Source organism: Clarias gariepinus, chromosome 5 (assembly GCF_024256425.1).
Source record: "Clarias gariepinus isolate MV-2021 ecotype Netherlands chromosome 5, CGAR_prim_01v2, whole genome shotgun sequence".
Classification (NCBI taxonomy): Eukaryota; Metazoa; Chordata; class Actinopteri; order Siluriformes; family Clariidae; genus Clarias; species Clarias gariepinus.
The window spans coordinates 37,657,501-37,681,500 of NC_071104.1; the positions used below are offsets into that span (position 1 = coordinate 37,657,501).

A 24,000-nucleotide genomic window follows, 5' to 3' on the forward strand; every position below is an offset into this window, starting at 1 on the left:
GATGGATGGATGGATAAAGGAGAGATGATTGGATGAGTAGTTGGACAATCAGGTGGATGGAAGAATGGATGGATGAGTGGTTGGTTAAGTGGATGGATGGATGGATGGATGGATGGATGGATGGATGGATGGATGGATGGATTAATGGATGGATAGAGGGATGATTGGATGAGTAGTTGGACAATCAGGTGGATGGATGGATGGATGGAAGACTGCATGAGTGGGTGGATAAATAGATCAATGGAAGACTGGATGGATGGATGGAAGACTGGATGAATGGGTGGATGGATGGATGGATGGACAGATAGGTAGGTGAATGAGTGGATGCATGAATAATTGATGAATGCACGTGGGTGATTGTGTGGATTAATGGATGGAAGGATGGATGTATGGGTGGATTTATGGATGAGTGGTTGGATGAAAATGTGGATTGATGGATAGATGACTGGGTGGTTAAGTGCATGGATGGATGGATTGATGATAGATGGAGGGGTTGCTGGATGAGTGGGTGGACAGATGGTTGGATGGATGGAGAGACAGTGTAAACATAATCACAGCACTCATTTACATTTGCTCCTCTATTGTCTATGCATTGGTTTATCTTCTCTGGTCTGTGTTTCAGATGCACCGGGCCCAGGCTTCAGGACTGCATCGGCATGATTGATAGGTAATAACATACTAAGCTGTTCTTTTCTGCAACGTTAGTACACACACACACACATTCTCTCTCTCTCTCTCTTTCTCTCTCTCTCTCTCTCTGAAAGGACGAGTGCTGAAGGTGTTTCTGTACCTGTATTTTCTAGAGAGTCTACTGACATAATGAGAGAGACGGAGAGGGAAAGTTGTTCACTGACTCCACCATCATTGCGTGATTAATAGCTTGCTGTGTGTGTGTGTGTGTGTGTGTGTGTGTGTGTGTGTATTCTTGATAAATTGATAGCATTTTCCTTTGTTCTCGTGGGGCAAAGGGAACAAAGCACCACTAACTACTGTGCACAAATGGATTTCCAGTTCAAGACTGGGATATTATACAGACACACACACACACACACACACACACTAAATTCACAGCTAAATCACACATTCATCATCACATTGCTCCCATTAGTACATATCCTCTACATAGGCATGTTACAGTCAAGTGATCAAGAATTTCATTTCCTGAATACGAAAAAGTTCTCTAATGGGAGAAATCGCCAGTTCAGTCCGAATCGGGATTTGAAAAGAAAAAGTCATTTTTGTTACACGTTTCTTTATTCAAATACAAAACGTTGCTAAAGTAAACGTAACAGAGTAAGCGCTATGCGCCCACATCTGAAATGATCATAAACACCGATGTGTGTCTTCGCTGTGGGTGGGCGCGTGACTGATGGGAGCTTCACGATCCGATCGATAGTCAATTAACCAGACAGATCTCATCTCGGCAGTAGATGATCCAGTGTGTGTGAATGGGAAGTGTTTCTCTTTTATGCAGAGACACACACGCACACACAACTACAACCCATAAACTACGTCTTACACACTTTCACGCTCTCTTTTCTCACTTTGTCCTTATTTCTCACCCTCACACACACATGTGGTAAAAAAGGAAGCTACACACTCATAGTTTGTCCAAGTTTACTGAAACTTATCTAGTGTCTTTTTTTTTTTTTTTTCAATCAGAATGAACGTAAGGTTGGAGGTTAATTGCACCACACGATGGTTTAATTACTCAAGGAACAATGAGTACGAAAGAAAAACAATCAACTCAAAATTGTAGTCCTGGTACATAAATGATTCATAATTACTATAAATAAGTCACTTTGAAGTGTTGGTTTGTCAGGTATCGTTCATTACACACCTTCAGAAGAAATCGTTTGTCTACGTCGACAGAACAACAAGACGGCAATGTATAGGACATTATCATTCCCACCCACTCATCGTCTATAACGCTTTGTCCTGTGTTCAGGGTTGAATACAGGGGTGGACAGAGGTGGACTGTACCCCTATGGGGCCTGGATTCTATCCCAGAGGATTTATTCACAAACTACAGGCAATTTAGAAACGCCAATTCCTAAAGCCTAATCTGGAAGAAAACCGGAGTACCCAGAGGAAACCCACCAAGCACAGGGATTCGAACCCGGACGCTGGAGGTGCAAGGCGACAGTGCTAACGACTAAGCCACAGTGCCACCATTATCACTTCCGTTTGGTTGATAAATAAAATCACTGCCACTGGCAGGTGAGCTGAACACCATTGGCCACCAATTACACACCAATAAACTGGATCATGGGCTCCGATCCAATCCCACTGGACAGCCAATCCAGCACAACCGGCTGAGAAGAGTCAAAGTCGATGCTGGCCAAGATACTGTAGAAAGGCACCAGAAAAACCCCAAGGCCGCTGACCCACCTTCCAGACCTCCAAGATCCCAATTTGATCAAGCACCCATTGGATGCACCAAACAAACTAGTCTAACGGATCCACAGAAGCCCCACCTTGCAAACCCACAATACCCAAAGGATCTTTGGGTTGAATAATTCTTTTGATTGTGTAAAGTTGCTTTGCGACAATGACAGTTGTTAAAAGCGCTATATAAATTAAATTGAATTGAATTGAATCTTCCTGGTGCCACACACCACAGCACACCCGCAGTGAGCCACGCCCTAAAGGCGCCAGACACACAAGGGTGGCACGAGCGGAACCCAAACCCCAGGTGGTTTTTATGTTAATGGTTTTAATGCTATGGCTGAACGTACATTGGTACATTGGTGAGATATTTCTTCACAGCACTGTAACGTTTCATCATAATTACTCTTGAAATGTCAGCGTTGTGACATGATTCATAAATTGAAGCTATTCTTCTCTGTGTTGCGTCTAGTCTTTGCTGTATAAACGTTAATTTCCCATTTCTCCCCGTCTGCCAGGACTCCTCTGATCGCAGCAGGCGTGATCGGCGGCTTGTTCGTGGTGGTGATTGTGGCACTGGGCGTGGCCGTATCGGTGCGAAGGAAAAGCATCAAAAAGAAAAGAGCACTCAGGCGCTTCTTGGAGACGGAGGTAAGATTTTTAGACAGAATCCAATTTACACAAGTAAAAAAAAAATGCAGTGTGTTTTCTAATAATTATGAGAGAGTAACAATCCAAATACAAAGTGATCGTTATAAGATGGTGTGTAATAATTAGGTCTAAATTGTTCAAGTAATAATAAGTATATCAAGTCAAAATTCTGAGATATTAAATTATATTTAGTCTTAATTGTTACCATGTAAATTCAAAGAGTGCAAAGAGTTTTGAAAAGAAAAAAGAAAAAAAAAAAAGTCATAATTTCTAGGTACCGAATCATAATTTTATTAAATGTTATAATTATGAAGTAAACTTTTAGATAGTTTGCAATCTAACCAGAGATACCAGATCAATATTCTTTAGATATTGTCTCATAGTAAAAAAATAAAACTAAGTATCATATTATAACTATGAGATGAGAAGTTAAGAGTTTTAATACACAAGGTTATAATTTTAGGTTGATAAGTAGTAAGTCGTTAGTAGTAAGTAATAATTAGTCATAATTGTACGATGCTATTAATTATAAAATTTTGAGATAATGTCATAATTATAAATTCCATTTTGAGATACTTTGCAATAAGTATTCTTTTCAAGTCAATATTTTAAGTTACTCAAAATTAAGTATCATACCATAATTATGATATAATGATCTTTAGTTTTTTAATTATTTAAAGTCATATTTTTAGTTAATATTTCACAATTGTAAATCACCTAGTTATAATTTTTATAGCTCATCAATATTTTGGGATACTATCACATATGTTTGCAAGTGCCATGCCATAATTAGGTAACTTAATATAACTAAAGTATAGGTTCAAGATGCAAAGTTATTAAATATTTTATAATATTAAGTTACATTTAATAAGATACCTAATCCTAATTTTAAGGCAAAATTGTGAAACCCAAAGTCTAAGTTATCGAGATCAGATAATGAGAATTGTTTTATTTATAAAGTTAATTTTGAGATGCTAAGTGAGATAAAGTCATTATTGTCAACATTTTGAGATCACATACTAAGTATCATACTAAGTAAATACCATGCAACAATTATGAGATAAGTTAGAGTTCTAAAATGCATGATAATAATTCAAGTTCAAGGAACATTTATTAGATACCCAGTCATAATTTTAAGAGACACAGGCACTGTTTTTACAGGGGTTTCAGGGACTATCTGATCGTTTTGACTGTGTAAAGCTGCCTTGCAAAAATGACAATTGTTTAAAGCACTATATAAATAAAATGTAGAAATTGAATTTCGAGATATAAAGTCATAACTGATATCAAGTCATGAGTTTGATCTCATAATTTTAAGATAATAAGTGAAATATAAGGTATTTAGGTAATTATGAGTTAAAAATAATAATAAACCAGTTGTAAAATACCAACTTATTTACCAGATACCCAAGCGTTTAAATTTAAAGTTAAAATAAATTTGGTTTATAAAAAGCAGGTCTGTTATGTGCACATGTTCTAACAAAAACTATCAGTATATAAAATGTATGGTTTAGCATCTTAAAATTATAATTTGTCTTATAATCATCTTATAATTATGACTTTTTGGTAGTGTTTGAAGTTATGACCCTGTATATCATTACTTAGTATCATATAGTATATAAAAAATGTATTACTTGTTTTAGTGTCTCACATTGTTTATTATTACATTTCTTCTCATATTTATCATTTATTGTTCCCTGAAATGACATAACATTGAATTTATGATTTTTAACTCATAACTATGAGATGGGATTTTACAACCGTGACTTGTTTTCTCCGTATTTGATGCAGGGTTTTTATTTACTTAATGCCCAAAGCAGACTTCCACAGATTTCTGTGTTTTTCTCTTCTCCCCTTTCTCCTTGGCAATTCTATTGTAAATCCCTTAATAACGTCCTGTTCAGCTCCCAATTCTCCTGCTAATTACATCAGCAAAGGATTCATTAAAAACGACTCTGCATGAGATCAGAGAGCACAGAGAGAGCTCGGGTTCCTCCAGCTGAAGGAACTAAAGAAGACCCTCAGGCCTATCTGTCTTCCTTTTCACTGTTTATCTCATCTCATTCATTTTGTGACTGCTGGGTTCTGACATGCCAAGGAAGTTCTTCATCACCCTCGGGCTATGAGAGAAACAGAGAGACGGAATGAAAGGACATACAAAGTGAGAAAGGAGTTCGGGGACACGTGTAAAAACCTTAAAGTCCACTCAAGTCTTCTTATATCCTCATAAGGACATGGGTCTCTTTTGCCTATTTGAAGTACAAATAGGGAGGAAATATCTGCATGTTTAGGAAGGGGGGAAGGGGAAAATAGGAGGTTATTTAAAATAAAGGAATGTAGAAGAAAAGAAACTAGGATGGGAGAAAGTTGTATAAGATACTGTAGATATAAGGATGGATAAAAGGAAAGAAGGAGGTAGGAAGGAAATGCTTGGGAAATTAAGAAAACGTAAAAGGATGAGAGAATATTTAAAGGTCCTATTGTAGAGTGGAATAAGTAAGGAACGATAGATTTATGGAAGAAAACAATGGATGGAAAAAAGAAAGAGAAGGAGAAATTAAGAGAGGAAAAAAAGAGATAGAGAATAGGAGAGGACAAGGGGAAGGAGGGAAGGAAGGAGGAAAGGATGAACAATTGAAAAGAGGAAAATTGATATGGAATAAAGCAAGGAAATAACGATAGAGAGAAAACTAAAAGGAAAAAATATAGGCCAAAGTGAAAAATAAGAAGGAAAATATTGAAGGCTAAATGTAAAGAGGAAAAGGAATATGGAGGAAAGGAAAATACAATAAAGGATGTAGGAAGGGGTAAGGACGACAGGGAAATAAGAGGGAGAGATAGATTCAAAGAAGGAAAAAAAGGGAATATTATTGATATTATTGAATAGTGTAAAAAAAAACAAGGATGGAGGAACGAGGGATGGATAGAAGAACCAAGGAAGGAGCGAGGAAGAAACATAGGAAGAAATGCATTAAAAAGGGAAGGGAGGAAAGAAGGAAAAAGGGTTATAGAGGCAAGGAAAGATAGAAGGATCAAAAGTAAACTGAAAGGAAAGAATGCAAGAAGAAGGAAGAAAAGAGAAGAAAAGAGTAGAAGGACATAGTGGGGTGAGAACAGCGTGAACATAGTGGAAGGAAAAATAGATTTAGGAATTGGAACAAGGGGATAGTATTAATATTATTTAATAGTGTGACAAAGATGGTGAATAAGAAAGGATAAGGATGGAGAAACGAGGAATGGACAGATAAACCAAGGAGGGGAAGGGAAATAAGAAGGGACTATCCATATAAGGAATGGATCTAAAAAAGAAGGAAGAATGCAAAGAATGAAGGAAGGGCAAATGAGAAGAAGAAAATGAATATGAAGTAAGGAGGGTAGACTGATGGGAAGAAAACTGAAATGAAAAAGAAGGAAGGACAAAAGGGTAGAAAGATATAGAAAGGAGGTAAAGAAAGATCAGTGATAAATAGGAAAGAAGGGATTTAGAAGAAAGGAAGGAAAAAACAATGGAAAGAAAACTGAAAGGAAAGAATGTAGAGAAGAGTAAGGGTAAAAAAGAAGAAGAAAGGACGGACATAGGAAGAGGTGAGGACGAAGGGAAATGGAGGGTGAATGTGTATTTAAATGAGGAAACAAGGGGATTCTCTTAATAATAATGAAAAATGTGAAAAAGATGGAGAATAAGAAAGGATTTTTATGGATGGAGGAACGAGGGATGGGTAGAAGAACCAAGCAGGGTTGGATAGAGGAAGGAATGCATCAAAAAAAGAAGGAAGGAAAGAAGCGTGAGTGAGAGGAAGAAAGAAATAAAGCAGCAGAGAGAAAGAATATTAATGGGTAGTGTAACGAAGAGAGAGAAGTGAAGGGGAAAGAAGGAGGGAGAGAAGGACAGATGGAAGGAGGAAGAGAGGAAGATAAAAGTGTGTGGAGTTACGAGACTTCACTAGAGTATGAAAGCATTGTTGTAAATATTATTAGTAATAAATGAAAGCGGTATTTACTAAGTGCGGGACTTTATGGTTTGATCGTCTCTGTTGTAAATGCCACGCGTGTTAGAGGAGTCGTATCACGTGTACAAGAGTTTTACACACACTAAAAATCAGTGTATCACACCACCTCTTGTGCTCATGTGTAAAAACTATGTACACCCCTGACATCACACTCATACGGGTTGTTGATCTTTTTTTTTTTTTATCATCCTATTGCTGGAAAGTCTGTTTGCAGCACCACCGAAAAAAAGTAATTTAATGCAACATGTTCCAGCTTGTGCAACAGCCAGAGCGGTCACTGACGGTACCATCTGTCTTCTGATTAGTGATAGACAGCACGGCACTGAGAGCTCAACACCGCACTCGTTTACTTCCAAGTTTTCCAGCAGAAGATGAAGTGCATGCTAGGACGTTATTTTATTAGCCAAACAATTATTTAAACACAGGAAACGTCAGGAACAGCCATTCGCGGTGTAAAGGTGATGATGCCTGCTCCGATAACCAGATAGAGCCAGCTCAGTGGGTAGGGCTTTGTGCTGCTCACCAGAAGGTCTTGAGATCAAATCCTATGTCCAACACCGCGCTGCTTTTGAGTCCTTAGAAGGAAAGGAAAGTTGAAAGGGACAAAGAAAGTATGAACGAGACAATGACAAAGAAGCAAAGAAAGAAAGAAAGAAAGATCGATCAATCGATAGATCTTACACTTCCATTGTATATTTATAAAGGAAGTGTGTCTTCCTTGTTCTGGGAATCTCTCAAGCCCTTCAGTGTCGAGGAAGTCTGAAGAGGTTTGGTAGAAATGCATTACGAACATCATAGAGACTTTTATCACTACACACACACACACACACACAGATGTCCAGTGTTGGAGATGTTAATGCAGTGCTGGAGTAAAATGACCTGTACTGTTCATCTGCTGCTTGTTGACCCCTTGACCTCTAGTCAGATAACACAAAACACAAATGTGTGTGTGTGTGTGTACTTGTACTTTTCCCACTTTCTTTAATTCCAGTTTAATAGCATTCACTTGGATAAGTGTGTGCACGTAGGAGGATGGGTCACGAGCCAGTGTGCGTGCGTGCGTACGTGCATGCGTGTGTGTGTGTGTTTAACACCTGTGGGCATTGACCCCACGTTGCTCCTGCAGCTGTGTTGCCTCAAGCTGTGTGAACATGTTCACTGCTCTTTATGTGAAAAAATAAGATAAAGTCAAATAAATTCAGAGAAACAAGCGTGAGCTGCAGCGCTCCGCCAACACGCGCACGATAAACGCGACCGCGTATCTGTCTAATGATGTGAGTTTACTGAGCATCTAGAAATATTTAGGGTGTAAAAGGACGGCTTGGCTGACAGGTCAGGATTTTTGGATTGAGTGAATGCAGAGCGTTTCTCATGAATTTATAGCAGCTTTGTATCAAGAAAAAAATATATAAAGAAAATGAAAAGCACTGCATTGGGATGCCGCATCTTTCAGGTTTAACTATTTCAGCACCGGGTTTAGTGGACAGCTCCATGTAATCATGCGTTATGAACAATGAATAACAGACCTCTCACAAAGGAAAGAAAGGAATGAGAAAAGTAAGGAGGGAAGGAAAAGAGGGAGTGAGTAAAGAGGAAAAAGGATAAGAAACCAGAAAGGAAGTAATGTTTGAAGAAGGAAAGGAGGAAGGGGAAAAAAGGGCTCAAGGATAGATGAATTAAGGCAAGATAGGGAAATAAAGGAAGAGAGCAGGGTTGAAAAGTTAAGAAAAATGGAGTTGGAAGGAAGAAAAGAAGTCGGGAGTAAAATTAAAAGGTAAAAAGAAAGGTAGAAAGGACAGTGAGTGAAAGTGAAGAAGATTTGGATTCCATTAAGAGAAAGAGATTGGGGAAAAGAGCAAAAGAGAGGGAGAAATAGAGGAAACTAATGAGCAAAATAAAATTAACAGCATCGGACATCTTTCACGTTGAAAGAGAGGAAAGGAAAGAAAAATTTAGGAAGGATTAAAAAAAAGAAAGGGTGGGATGAAAGGTTTGGCAGAGAAAAAAAGAAAAAAGAAAGAAAGAGAGCTGGGGTGAAACATTGAAAAAATGTAATGAATTTAGGGAAGAATAAAAAAAGTTGGTAGGAAGAAAAGAAGGGAGAAAAAAGTAAGCAGATTTAGATTCCATTTAGAGAAAGAGATAGATTGAGTGAGAAAGAGAGAGAAAGAGAGAGATAAGCAAAAGAAAATAAACAGCATTAAGCATCTTTCACTTTTAACCATTTTAGCACCGGCTTTAGTGGACAGCTTCATGTAGTTGTGCATCATGAACAATGGACAGCATTCCTCTCACAAAATAAAGAAAGGAGGGAAGGAAGAGAGACAGAGAGAGAGAGAGAGAGTATGGAAATAGGACAGAAACTGGGAAGAGGTGGTATAGTAAGGAAAGAAAGAAGGGAAAAAGAGAGGGCTAGGCCAAGAAAAGAAAAAATTAAGAAAGAAATAAAGAATGAAAGGTGGAAGGAAAGGTGAGACAGAAAGAAAGAGAGAGAGAGTGAGTGAGTGAGAGAGCAGGGGTAGAAGGGTAAAAAAGAATGGATTTAGGGAAAAATAAACAAAAATTGGAAGGAAGAAAAGCAGGACGAGATAAAGTAGATTCAGATTCCATTTAGAGGAAGAGATAAAATAAAGAAGAAAAGAAAGAGAGAAATAGAGGGAGGTAATAAGAAAAAAGAAAATAAACAGCATTGAGCATCTTTCCCGTTTAACTATTTCAGCACCGGCTTCAGTGGACAGCTCCATGTATTCGTACACTTATTGTCCACTCTTTTATTTTCCCTCCATGTTCACTTTTTTTTTTTTTTTTTTACCTTTTTCCCATTAAGACTCTTGGTTCTGAACTCTGGTTAATTCAAGAATTGCTATTCTGCTTTAATCAGATGTCAGTGGTGAGTCCAGGGACGTGCTGAGGGCCGAGGAACCGTATTCTCACCGTCATTTTCTTTTCTCCTCTATTCTTTTTTAACTCTCTTTACTTGATCTTCGTCACCCTTTCAGATTTTTTTTTTCCATTTCCATTCCAATTCCTTCTCTCTCGCGGCAATATTATCAGCTCGGCTTTATCTTTATCTCCTTCTTCTTCTTTTTTTCCCCTTTACTCCATATTTGACTCCTGTTGTTCCTGAAACTTCTTATTCTGCTCCACCCTTATCTCTGTCTCATTCTCATATTTCAGCTGCTCTTTGATCCCCTCAGGCTTTTGTCATTCTTCCCATTTTAATTCTCATTGCACCATGCTGAAGAAAGACCTAATTAATTACTTGAATGTGTAATCTCTGCACCCCACAGTTAATTTAACTTTTTTTTTTTTCTCTCTCTCTAGATAGTGCTTCGTCTTCTGATTCACAATGTCACCGAGTCTCATCTTGTTCCACAGAAACATTAGTTCAATGATCTTTTAGTAATGGACTATATCCAGATAGGAAGTGTAGGTTTGGGGAACAGACACTGAGAACATGTTGCATTTGAGGTTTTTTTTTTACTTTTTGGTGGTTGTGTTTCAGCTGGTGGAGCCTCTGACCCCGAGCGGTGCGGCACCTAATCAGGCCCAGCTCAGAATACTGAAGGAGACGGAGCTGAAAAGGGTAAAGATTCTTGGTGCAGGAGCCTTCGGCACGGTCTACAAGGTGAGTATTACTGACTCGTATGACGGTTCAGTTTTGGTACAGGTTTTTCCAAAACTATAACAAAAAGATAATCTGAGAGAACCAGTAAGAGAGTACAGCTTTGAATAACTAAGAGTCTTTGGTAAAACATCTGATTTAAAAACACGGTTGAAAATTGTTAACTTCAGCATATTATATATTGTACAACTCTTGTCTTTAACATTCCTGTACTCTTAACATGTTACACTTTTAATTGTTAGAGAGAGAGAATAATAAAAATGTAGTGTTTAGGCACTTATTGTAAACTGTCATCAACAACCAACCAATTAAGCATTTAATCAATAAACCAATCAGGCAAACAAATGACAAATAAATCAAACAACCAGTTAAGTAAAGCCTTTGTTGGTCACATATACAGTACCTTACTGCTATGCAACATTCTTTCTTTGCTTATCCCAGGTAGAAAGATGAGGTCAGAGTGCAGGGTCAGCACCTGGAAAAGACAGGGTTAAGAACCTTGAACAAGGGCCCAACAGTGGCAGCTTGGTGAAACTGGGGCTTGAATTATTGACCTTTTGATCAGTAGCTCAAAAGCCTCAACAAATCAGTTGACAGTCAATTTAGTCAACAAACCAATCAATCAACCAATCAATCATTCAGTCAACAAACAAAATGACCAATCAATCAATCAATCAATCAATTAATCAACGAACCAACAAAGAACCCAACCAAAACCCAACTAACCAACCAACCAACCTTAATCAATCAACAAGGCAATAAAAATTAATTAAAATAAAAATTATCAATCAAATATATTAACATGTAAAACATTAGAATATACCAAAATAAGAAAGTGGACTAGAATTCTAGATCTATAAAAGGCACTAAATAAAATAGTTCCAGGTTTCTTTTGGGTTGGATGGTTAAAGTTTCCTATGTTTATAAAGATGTTCCACCTTACAAAAAAAAAATAAAGGGAACCCAAAGTTTCTATGTTACATTGTCACACTTAATGATTCTGTGCAGAACCACTGAACAGTGTATGTGTTTCTATTATAAAATAATTCCACGTAAACCAAGTTTTTTTCCCCTGAGAGTAAATGTAGTTGGGCCTTAAAAAAGACTAGAGGAACCATTTTGTTTTGTTTTTTAAAAAAAGAGTGCTTTTCCTTCAGAAGGACAAACTGGTGGGAACAATGTCTGTGGGTGAAGATTAGTGTGTTATTATGATTATTTTTTCCCCCATGATCTGAATCCTTTGGGAAATTTGGGAAACCCCTTCTCATAAGGTCTTCTGTTAGCTGAATCCTGGTTAAGTTGGCGATGTTCTCTGATGTAATCCATGTGATATGTTTAATTACCTGTCCTGTATTTGGTATTTGGTCTAGCCTGGGTCGGGAGGTGATACAAAGAAAATAGTGGGAAGACCAGAACAATAAACAAGTCTAAATTAATGATGGACTCGCCTGACGTTGGAGGAATAAAATCAGAGCCTCGGCATGATGTAACTTTAGACTTAGTGCCATAACTTTTATAATAAGTGCTGCAAATAACCCCAAGCGAATTTTTATTGTCTAGGCCCAAATACTGGGATCATGCTGAGAGTAAAACGCAGTAATATTGCAATAATCGAGGCAGACATACAACAAGAGGCAAGACAACAGTTATGTAAAATCTCTAATCCGTCTAATGAGGGCGAGACGCTGGTACATGGCACCTGATGATAAGGAACCAGAGCTGGAACTGAAAACAAGAAATCTAGTCTTTCTAACCCTATGATGGTACATTATTCTGTATTGTATTTTCCACCATCCCGTATGATTTTGCGGATCTGATCTCGGATCTACAGGACCGTCTGAATGTTCTTGTTCTCCTCAGGGGATCTGGGTGCCTGAGGGTGAGACTGTGAAGATCCCGGTGGCAATTAAGATCCTGAACGAGGCCACGGGACCCAAAGCCAACGTGGAGTTCATGGACGTGAGTGATATTCAGCCGGCTTTACACTCCTGCACTGTTCAGGAAGGGAAAGTCTAAATCCCTTAATAAGCATTCAAAGCTTTAAACATGATGCAACTCTGTGAAACACTGCCAGGAGGCCCATTTTCAGTGTGTGAGTGTGTGTGAGAGAGAGATTGTGTGTCTATGTGATGAACTTTAATGTTTCAATTCATTCTCATTTGTTTACTCGATGTAATGCCTTTCATGTTAGTGATATTTCGATGTTATGTTTTGTTTCCATCCAACCCCCCAAACACACACACACACGCACCGAGGCCGAATCCCAGACGATGTTACTGTACATGCGCACTACCCGGGGCAGAACTCGGTGTTTAAGGCCCACAGAGTGCACTTTATATCCACTACACGGCTCCTGGACTTTTAACAGGGAAACAGATTGACTCCAGATTACTCAGAGCGTCCTTCATCCATCAGCCAACTCTTACTCTTACTTTACCATCTTTATTTTATAACTGTATGTCTGTCTTCTGCTTTCCCCATTCTCCATTGCCTTCCATCTCTCTCTCTCTCTCTCTCTCTCTTTCTCTCTCTCTGTCTATCTGTCTATCTGTCTGTGTCTTTATTTAATCCCACTTAGTCTCAAAATCTCTTTATATGTTTTGCACCATATCTCTCAAAAATCTCGTTCTTTCTTTCTTTCTTTCTTTCTTTCTTTCTTTCTTTCTTTCTTTCTTTCTTTCTTTCGTGTTCAGTATTTGTTTTCAAAGTTTTGCATTTTTTGCTTATTATTCCCCATTCTCTCTCTTTCTTTCTCTCTCTCTTTCCTTCTTACTCTGTCTCTTTTAATATTCTTAAAAAAAATTTATTTTTTCTTTCTCTTACCTATTTTTTTTAGTCTCTAAATAGCTTTATCTTTAACACTGTATTGTAAAAAAATCCCTTTTTCTTTTAGTCTCTAAATCAATTCATCTTTTACACCATACAGTTTCTTTTGCAAAATCTCCCTTCATTCTATTTTTCATTCTAGTGTAAAATATCCTCATTTTCCTCATTATCTCTTCTCTTTAGTGTCCAAGTCTCTCTTCTCTTTAGTTCTGTCTCTTTCTCTTTCTTTTTGTGTCTGTCTCTATCACTTCATCCCTTTCTCCTCTTTTTGTTTTACCTTCTCTCCCACTCTTTCTGTTTCTCTCTCTGTCTCTCTCTCTCTCTCTTTCTCTGGGTCTCTCGGTTATTCTGTGTGTCTGTGTGTGAAATGGAGAGCTCTCCTTAAACCGCAATCAAAAAGCAGTTGCACGCTCAGGTTCACTGTGAAGAGACTAATACACACACACACACACATACACACACACACACACACATACACACACACACACACACATACACACACACATTAGTATCTCTGAACCTTCAGTCTTTTTTTGTGTTGTGTGTCTTGTGGCTGAATGTTAAAGCCGACTACAAATTTGATGAAATGTTTTCAGTACGTTCTAGACATGCTTTTTGTAGCATTATATCAGACACATAAATGTATAAAACATAAAACAAGGACCTACCTATTTATTGATTTATAATTATTTATATTTATTTATTTATTGTATTCTTCTTATTTTGCTTAAGATATTAAAAGACATTAAATATATAGAGTAACGTAAAACAGAGCAACGATTAAGTCACTGAGATTGTTTCCTGCCAGATGTGTGCAGTTGTTATACTGAAAAAAAATCAGATTCTTTAATTCACACGTTTTTAAATGAGAGATTCCTGGATTAAACCAATTAAACCGAACTAAACTCCTCCTCTGTCTTTTTATTCCCTTCATTTCATGCAGTGTGAATGTGAAACACTCAAAATGGGATTGTTTTTTTTTGTTTTAGTTTTTTAGAAAGTGTTATAGTTTATTATACAGTATTATCTTCAGGACAACTTTATCATTTCCATGTAAATGTGCCGAGCGATGTCACTCCATCAGCGAGCAGTTTATAACATTGCTGTGTTTTATGTGTATAAATCATCCTTCTTTTTTCTTTTCTTTTCTTTTCTTTTCTCTCTCTCTCTCTTTTATGCCAGGAGGCTCTGATCATGGCCAGCATGGAGCACCCTCACCTGGTGCGTCTGCTCGGGGTGTGTTTGAGTCCCACGATCCAGCTGGTCACCCAGTTAATGCCCCACGGCTGCCTGCTGGACTACGTACACGAGCACAAGGACAACATTGGCTCCCAGCTGCTGCTCAACTGGTGTGTGCAGATCGCCAAGGTAAGAGAATCTTACTGATCTAGTGCCGCTTTTAACGTTAAAAACTGTCACGATCTAATAACCTGACCCCTAGAAGCATGTGTAAGACTTGAATAAAGTACATTTGTGCATAAGAGCCCCTCATACAAGCAGGTAAATGAGTATTTATCACACCTATGTATGCAAAGCAGTATGCACTCGCTTTAAACCAAACCCACACATTTTAAATTGCGCAAGCACATTCATTTGCATAAAGAACTGCCCTCAAATTGTCATATATGGTCAAACATCTTCTACTGCCCACTGCATGCCAAAAGCATAAATGTAAATATTGTATGCGTGTATACAATGTATATATCACTGATATAGAGTTACATGAACTAAAACAAAACAGAATCGGTACAGAGGTAGTGCTCGAGTTATAAATTTCTGCGGTTCTACTTCTGGTTCAATCATGGAAGTAATAGTAGACACTGCAGTGCACCACATAACAATATTTACCATTATATACAACAAAACAGATTTCACAGTCCAGTACAGTAGAAAACAGCTCTGAGACAAAATGGCATCCAGGATTCTCCCACGTGAATTAAAGGCGCAGAGACAACACTGTTACAGTTCACCTGTGAGATTCATTCCCTTGCGATTATGGTTTTTGGCCACATGATGGCAGTGTGGGGATAGGGGGCAGATTTAGTTAAGTGGATTGGTATAATTTACATTGTACAGCATATTCATGTTAAAGGCATATCAGCCTAACTTTGTCAGACTTAAGAACAAATCAGACTTACGAACATTTTACTGGAAAGAAAATTGTTGGTAAGTCAGGGACTGCCTGTATTTAGCAGTTTTAGTTTGGTCTAACGTTAGCATACTAGCACCTCAGCAAGTAAAATGTTCTTGAATCTCGATAAACCGATCTATAATAAACAAAAATTACAACAAACCAATTATAAGATGATTACGCTTATTTCAGGTTAAATGTTAACATAAGTTTACAACAAACAATCAAATAAAAGATCAAGTTTATTTCTAGTTAAATGTTACTGAAATTGCAAGTCTGTGGCATCAGATTCAGAGTCGCTGCTTATCGACAGGCGACACAGACATCTGCTGTGACCCCAGGCCAGGCTCTAGTCCCCGAGGGCAGACAAACATTCATTATTTACAGGATTATAGTGATGGATGCTGGTTTCAAAGACCCTAGACTCTATTTCCCTAGAATCGCATCTGATCAGATACTATAGGAGGAATATAGGAGGTTTGGTTGTGCTGTTGGTTTTGAGATGCTTTTCTGCTCAGCGCGGTTGTAAAGAGTGGTTAGTCGAGCTACTGTCGCATATTTTTCCTTGTTAGCTCGAAACAGTCCGGACATGAATGTTTAAAACATGTTTCTTTGTGTTATAAGACGTTTGTAATGCTTTCGACTTGTAGTTGTCATGATGGTAAGGTTCTAGCTACAGGAATACTTTGATTTGAAAACTGGTCTTGGTTTTGTCGACTGCATTTAAAACAGGAAGGACACAAACACGGAAATCTAGAGACGGAATATTGTCTGGTAATCCTTAGATCTGAACTCAGTTTTACTTTGACTAAGCCTTAGCTGTGTGTTTCTGCGATCAATACACACAAAAACTCTGCTTTCACTTTAACTCTGCTGGGTTTCCCAAACACCAATGGTGTATCTGTGTTTATTCTTTCAATGCCGACCATCATCAGTGTGAACGTCGGGGTTCAAGACCTCAGATCAATATGGCTGCTCTCACACACACACACACACTCAGCAATTAGCTTGTGGGTGTGGATACACCGCGAATTTCCCAGGGCTTCTCAAGATTTTAAATGTTAGACCTTGACATGTGAGATTAATTATCTTGTTTTGAAAGTTCTTTTTCTAGCTCCTTATCTTATGTTTAGACTGAACACAGATCTCAGAGTGTGTTTATTAATGCTTTAGCTGAAATACGCCACAGGCTCATCTGAGCATTTTTTATACCCCTAGACTATACTATTATACTATTATACTATAATATTACACTTTATTCCCCCTCCTAAACACTCCATTTAACTCTTTATGTAAAAGGTCACATGGCTAAAAATAAATTACAATACATTTTGCATACCAGGTCCCCTTTAAATTGCAGGCATCTTGTCAGTAGGGGTGTAACGATACACTCCTGGTCACAATGCAATTCATTTTACAATACTGGCCACATGATTATGGTTAAATGTCTGAAACTGATTATAAGAAATTTATGAGGTCAATCCAGGATTTGTGATAAAATTTCTGGTGAATGAAGGCGTAAAAAGCAATTAACATCAAGCACAGTACGGTGGTGAGACTCTTAGGCACAGTAAAACATTCGAACAGTGTAAATGTTTTAAAGAGAGCCATACGTCTGTGAATGACGATCCCGTACGATCCCCCACTGCAGTCATTCCTGTAAACATTGTGGAACAGAGTGGAACATCTGAACCTTGAAAATATACACTCATTCATCAAGGCCACTTGCACATTACAGAAACTCGGCTGGGACTTATTGCCACGCGTTATCCTAAGTCCCGCTTTGAGGTCTCTGAGAGGCACAGTGGTAAAGTGCTCGCCCTATCATCCAGAGATCGTGAGTTCGATTCCCGGGTGATGCTGTAAGCTCCCGCAGCCGGAGGTCTAGAGAGAGCTGATTGGCCGAGCTAAGAGATACTGAGTGCTCTACAGCCAACCAGGGGTGTCTGTCAGCTTACACAAGCGGAAGGAGCGAATAGCGCTGTCCTGCGAGTGTGTTACGCAAATGCGGTCGGCTGGTGTCATGTGGTTCGGAGGAAACATGTAATAGTCTTCGGCTCTCCCGATTGAATGGTAGTAGCTTAATGTGGGAGCGCCTAGTATTGGGACGGAATTGGAGAATAGGACCCCCCAAAAAAAGAAGTCCTGCTTTGACTTGAACACCCCTCGTAGTCCAGTTGACTAATTTGCCCGGTCAAGCAGCGTTTTCTGTAACCGTACTGAGACATTTAATTGTTTCCATCACTCTGGTTCCAAGCTCCCTGCAAGGTCAGATATCTGAAGTAGTTTTTCATCAATAGCTTCTTTAATGTTTAAAGTGTTTTTTTTTTTTTTATTGATATTTTTGGCACACAAATTAGTAACAAGAAACACTGGGTTTATTGGTCGCGATGGCGTCCCCACCGGTGCGCTTGGCTCTGGGCTTTTTCTCTCTTTTGTTTAATCATAAAACCCCCAAGAGCTTTTCTCGTTTGTCTAGTGTGAGCAAATGATTTAAAAGCTTTTCGGTTTGATTTCTCGTTGCCTTTCGTGTGTGTTTTCTGTTTTTCGCCTGGATGCCAATGTACTTGACCGGAGTTCAGTCTAAATTGTAGTAGCACTCACTGAAACCAAAAACATGCATCAACTTTTTTTTCCCCCCACTTAGTCTTTTTAGATTCTCAGCAGCATTGTACTTAAGCCCTTGCATGTAACCATTTAAAGATCTACAAACATAATCTGTCATCAGATGTGAATATGAAGTTTGTTTCATGGAGGTTTGGACCAGGCTGTTAATAAAGAGCAAGGCTGTGGGAGGCCAAACATAACCAAAAAAAAAAAACCTTATAATGGACAGAATGAGGCGTGGGTGTGAGAAGGTCACAAGTGCACAGCGTTTAATAAACCACTGGCTGGGATGCCATGCACGGTCTGTGGGAGCCAAACTCCAGCTGAGACGTCTGTGTTACTTTAATGAACTAATTTAGTTAATCATACAAGCGTTATAATTAGCTTGTTATTTCATTATACTTGCGTTATGTTATATTTAGTTGTAAATATAGTTATAAGTATATTATGAAATGTATTTATAAATAACATAGTTATTAATTAAGAATATCGTTATATTTATTTTATTTTACTATCAAATAGTAAATTAATATTGTTATAAAAATTATAATCTTAACAATAATTGTAAGCAATATTTAATATAAATTAAATACTTTACTTAATGTATTATTTTAAATATATTAATAATAATAATAATAATATTAATAATACTTATTATTATTGTTATTATTATTATTATTATTAGTAGTAGTAGTAGTAGTAGAAATAGTAGTAGTATTGTTGTTATTTTATTATTTATTTGTAAAAAATGTAGTTATACAATATTTTATATATATATATATATATATATATATATATATATATATATATGATATATATAATGAAATATATATTTATAAATATTAATTAATTAATATTATAATAATAATTTTATTATTAATGATAAGTATTATTTATTATCAATAATCTATTTATAATTGTTTACTTTTATTATAAAATACAGTTATTATAATTCTTATACAATTTTATTAAAATTATTTTATCATTTTTTTATATAGGTACAAATATATTATAAAATATATATAAAATAAATATAATATATTATTTAGTTATGAATATAGCGTTCTGTTTTTATATTTTATATAAATCAAACGTTTAAACTTTCCTCAGTGATATAAAATGCATTAATCTATAGTTGGTGTTTATTCTAAATACAGCCACTGATTCAGTTTGCACTGTAACCCCATGTACATCACACTCATACTGGATCATTTACACAATCTGTCATCAAACTCTGAGAAATAATAACCTTTCACTCAACATGGAACACACTAGTGCACACTTTATCAAGTGTGTGTCTTTACATGGTTTATTTAATGCCAGCTGATTCATTTAATTATTTATGTGGTGGTGTCTTTTTATTCAATTCCTTTAATCTGATTCTGATTGTTTGATTCGAAACAACTGAATCAATTTAAATCATTTGATCTGATTCTTTTAATCTGACTCTGCTGCTCGTGCGTTTGCCAAATTATTTGATCATGCAAGTTGTTTGAAATTAGAGTCCAATTCCTCCCCGTCACTAGGGGGCTCCAACAATAAGGCTACTGCTACCACTCAGTCGGTGTCACAGACTATCACGTGTTTCCTCCAAACCAAGTGACGTCATCGACGCTTGCGTGAACTCACAGACGCCCCTGATTAGCCGTAGAGCTGTAATTAATGTGGGAGCACTAAGTAGCTCTTATCCCACCCCACTGAGAGAGCTCGGCCAATCAGCTCTCCCGAGACCCTCTGCTGCGAGAGGTTACAGCATCACCGGGAATTGAACCAGAGAAAGTTTCTGAATTAATCGGATTAAGTTGATTCATCTAATCTGATTCGATTTTTTAAATTATTTTCTGCAGTATGTGCTTGTGTGTTTATCGAATTATTTAATTTAAATCACAAGATTGTATGAGTAAATCAGTTAAATGACTCATGTTGTCATATGATTTAAATTGAATGATTTGAATTAAACAAGCAAACAAACAAGCAGCAGAATCAATTAAAAAAGTATCAGATCAACCTGATTTATTTAGATCAATCAAACAAATGATTAAATGACTCATGCAGTCATATGATTGAAATCATGAAGTCATTATATTGAACTAAATGAATCAAGTTAAACAATTTGATTTGATTCTTTGTATCTAATTTTCATCTGGTTGTGTGTTTGCTTGATGGATTCAAATAATTTGAGTTAAATCATATGATTGAGTTGTTTGATTGATCTAAATGAATCAAGTAGATTTGATACTTTTTATCCGATTCTGCTGCTTGTTTGTTTTCTTGTTTAAGTCAAATCATTTAATTCATTAAACAGATTAATTAACATAGTCGATTTATTTGATCTAATTGTTTTTATCAGATTTTTTTTGCATTTATCTTTCCTTATTTGATTCAATGATGTGGGTCATTTTATTATTTTATAGGAATCAGGTTGATTTTTTTTTTAACAAACAAGCAGCGGAATCATATAAAAAGAATCAGTTAAACAAAAGAATTCAAGTCAAACTAAAAAGTCAAATCATACCAGCTGTTTAATTGATCTAATAATTTAATTTAAGCCATTCAGTTATTTATTTAGTGTGATTTTTTAGTGTGCGAAATATTCCTGTTATTGTAAAGCGGCCTTGAGTCTCTTGAAAGGCGCTATATAAAATAAACTTATTATTATTATTTTGTTATTTATTATTATTTGTTACGATTCTGTTGTTTTCAGCTTTGGCTGTGTTGTTTGTTTGTTAGTTTTTTGTTTGTCACGTTGTATACTGTACATTAGCTTTAATTGTTCCACATCATACTGTAGAGCAGAGCAGCAACAAGGTGTAATAGTTTAAGATCGGAAAAATGAAGGCTTAAATTTATAGTTTTTTTTTTTACATTTTGTATTTAAATGGTCGCTTTCTTTTATGTTACATCATTTTCCATTTGCCAGAGAGAAGAAGAAAAGACCGGGAGAAATGTATCTATTTTTTTCTTTGGTCCGCTTTACTTCTACCTAATTATTTTCAGGCTTAAGGCAGATTCTTAGTGCTGGTGTGAGGTGTCGAGTCTTTAACAAGACGACTAACGTGATCCTGAATACCTGTAACTTTCTCACTGTGACTGTTGATGTAACTTTTTAATAAGCACATACTGTAGTATCTATTGTATACTGTAGCTGAACACACACACACACACACACACACACACACACACTCACACTCACTCAAACATAATAAATAATCTCAATAATCTAAATCCTGCCCTGATCCATTCAGTAAACACACACTTGTTCTCTTGCGAACTGTAAAACATCATGTGTCATATATACAGTACACACACACATCTTTATATTTTTGTGTCCGCGCACTCATACATGAAACGTCAGGTTAATTTCTTTAGCCTTTTCTGTTCACCTTTTTATCGACTGACGCGTTTCTTTTGCTTTCCTGCATCTCGCTCAGTCGTGACTAAGTAAGCGTTTAATTTGAGAATCGAACACTGCTTCACTTGATCGGTCAGGGCATAGTGTGTGTGTTTGTGTGTGTGTGTGTGTGTGTGTGTGATTTATTTGTCTGTACTTGTTTAAAAATAGATTCAGGAAAATGATGTATATATGTACATGTCAATAAATGGTCATTGCAGTTGTCAGGATATACAATATACAATTAGCCATGCGCGGTTATGCTAACCGTATACATGCAGACATGCTAATCTTACCTTCATGTTTTACTTAAACAAAGGACACATCATCTATTGACGTGATCTGTAAGCAACATCATATTCGAAGATCATTAAAGTTTAGCAAAAATTATTTGTTCATTTTAAATGATGGTCTGTACGTCTGTACGAGGCGGGGTACACCCTGGACAGGGTGCCAATCAATCGCAGGGCACACACACATACACACACTCACACTTAAGTGGTGGTTTAATCGATGTTAAATAGTTTTAGGATGTTAAATCAACATGGCTGGAGATAACGGACCTCAACAACGACAGCGTAACGGCGCTGGGGCTTGAACCCCCGACCTTCCGATCAGGAACCCACAGATTTAATACATTGAACCAACACTGCTCCATATTGCTGTCACCTTGCACCTTCAGGTTCCTGGTTCGATTCCCACCTTGGATCTGTGTGTGTGTGTGTGGTTTGCATGTTCTTCCCGTGTTGAGTGGGTTTCCTCTGGGTACTCCGGTTTCCTCCCACAGTCCAAAGACATGCAGATTAGACTGATGTGCGTTCCCAAATTGCCCGTAGTGTGTGTCTCTAAGTCTTCTGGGATAGGCTCCAGACCCCCCGTGACCCTGAATACAGGATAAAGTGGTATAGACGATGAGTGGGATTAAAGATTATTGTTTTTTGTTGATTGAAGAATTTTAAGAACAATATGCTAATAATCGCTGTGGTTGTCCCAGCGTAGATAACAGGCCAGCCGATAGTCACTCGGTGAACACGCACCTGGCGTCTGTAGCATCAGGATGCAGGATTTTAGGTTTGAACACATCGGCGCTCGGGTTTGTGACTCGCTACAAAACTCACACAGGTGCAGAATTTGGCAGGATAATTACAGTAATAGCTGTTCTTTGTTTGCAATCCCTGCACTGCAAACATCATTACTTATCGAACCGGTTGTCGGTGCTGGCTGATTGCTGCTTACTTAATGGAGCAATTTGGGATTTCACAGATAAGCTCCACATAACTCACAGCGTTCGAACGAGGCTGACGGTGATAATAGCGGGACTCGGAAAGTCTGCGAAGATTGCGAAGCTGGATGAGAGCTTTAGAAAAGGTCTAAAAAAAAATTCAATAATTTCACGCTTTTTAGTGCGTCTTAGAGTGATCTTGTGATTCGAAGCGACAACACTTACAAGTATGTATGTGACAATAAAATCCTGTATACAGTACGTAGCGTTTTACAGCTTAAAGCCACAAAAATGTTGTCACAAAAGCTCACTATATACGCACTTTAACGTGAGTTTTAATAACTTTAAACTTTATATTAGTGTTATTATTATTATTTACTGTACTGTGCAAAAGTCTTGACCCCCCCCCAACCCATTTCCTCATATTAAATTTAATGAAATGATGTAGAATAAACTCAGGAAATGGAAAAATGTTTTATTGAGTTTATTTACACTGCAAAGTGCCTAAAGATAATAATAAAAAATAAAATGGTTGTTTATATAACAACCTCAGCAGCGACCTCATTTCCCCTCTCGTCTGTCGTCAGTATGCTAAAAATCGACCTGATCATCTCTCATCATCTGCACCTGGTTCTCACCGGTTCATACCTTTTCAGTAAAATGTTTTTTTTTTTTAATTTTTTTATGTTTGATTGATTCATAGGTCACTGTCTGGTTTAACAAACAAAAAATGTTTGTCTGAAACTGCTCAGGTACAGGGACTGGACTGAAAATAATAGAGACAAAACAGTCCATCAGGAAGCCTGGAGAACTGTTCCAAAAATACAAGAAAGTCTGGAGCTTCGGAAGCAAAACATACAGAAATCAGAGTCTTTTGTACACTACTGTACATTATTAAATCATTTTATTATTGAAATAAGTATTATTTTTGCATTAACATGTGGGTCCATTTTAATAACTCATACTTAAAAGATGCATTTCTTATTTTAATCAAGCCAGACATTATTTATGATATCATGAACACATTCCAGTGTAATATCAGGAATATTCCACAGATTAAGTAAAATTGCATCATCTGAAAGGCCTAAAGATCATCAAAGAATTGTTCAAAATGTTACGAAGAAAATTGTAATATCAAAACCAGTTCTT

The 24,000-nt window shown here is 37.1% G+C and overlaps 1 protein-coding gene across 2 annotated transcripts in view; it reads left to right on the plus strand.

The window, feature by feature from the left end:
• Positions 1–24,000, plus strand: part of LOC128523835 (receptor tyrosine-protein kinase erbB-4-like) — a 390,263-nt gene that overhangs the window by 312,240 nt on the left and 54,023 nt on the right. The window contains exons 16-20 of one of the 2 annotated variants that reach the window (XM_053495983.1): positions 623–667; positions 2,907–3,039; positions 10,555–10,677; positions 12,535–12,633; positions 14,683–14,868. In XM_053495983.1, the coding sequence (XP_053351958.1) occupies positions 623–667; positions 2,907–3,039; positions 10,555–10,677; positions 12,535–12,633; positions 14,683–14,868 (586 nt within the window). The remainder of the gene's footprint in view (positions 1–622; positions 668–2,906; positions 3,040–10,554; positions 10,678–12,534; positions 12,634–14,682; positions 14,869–24,000) is intronic. The other variant, XM_053495984.1, reaches the window with a different exon arrangement.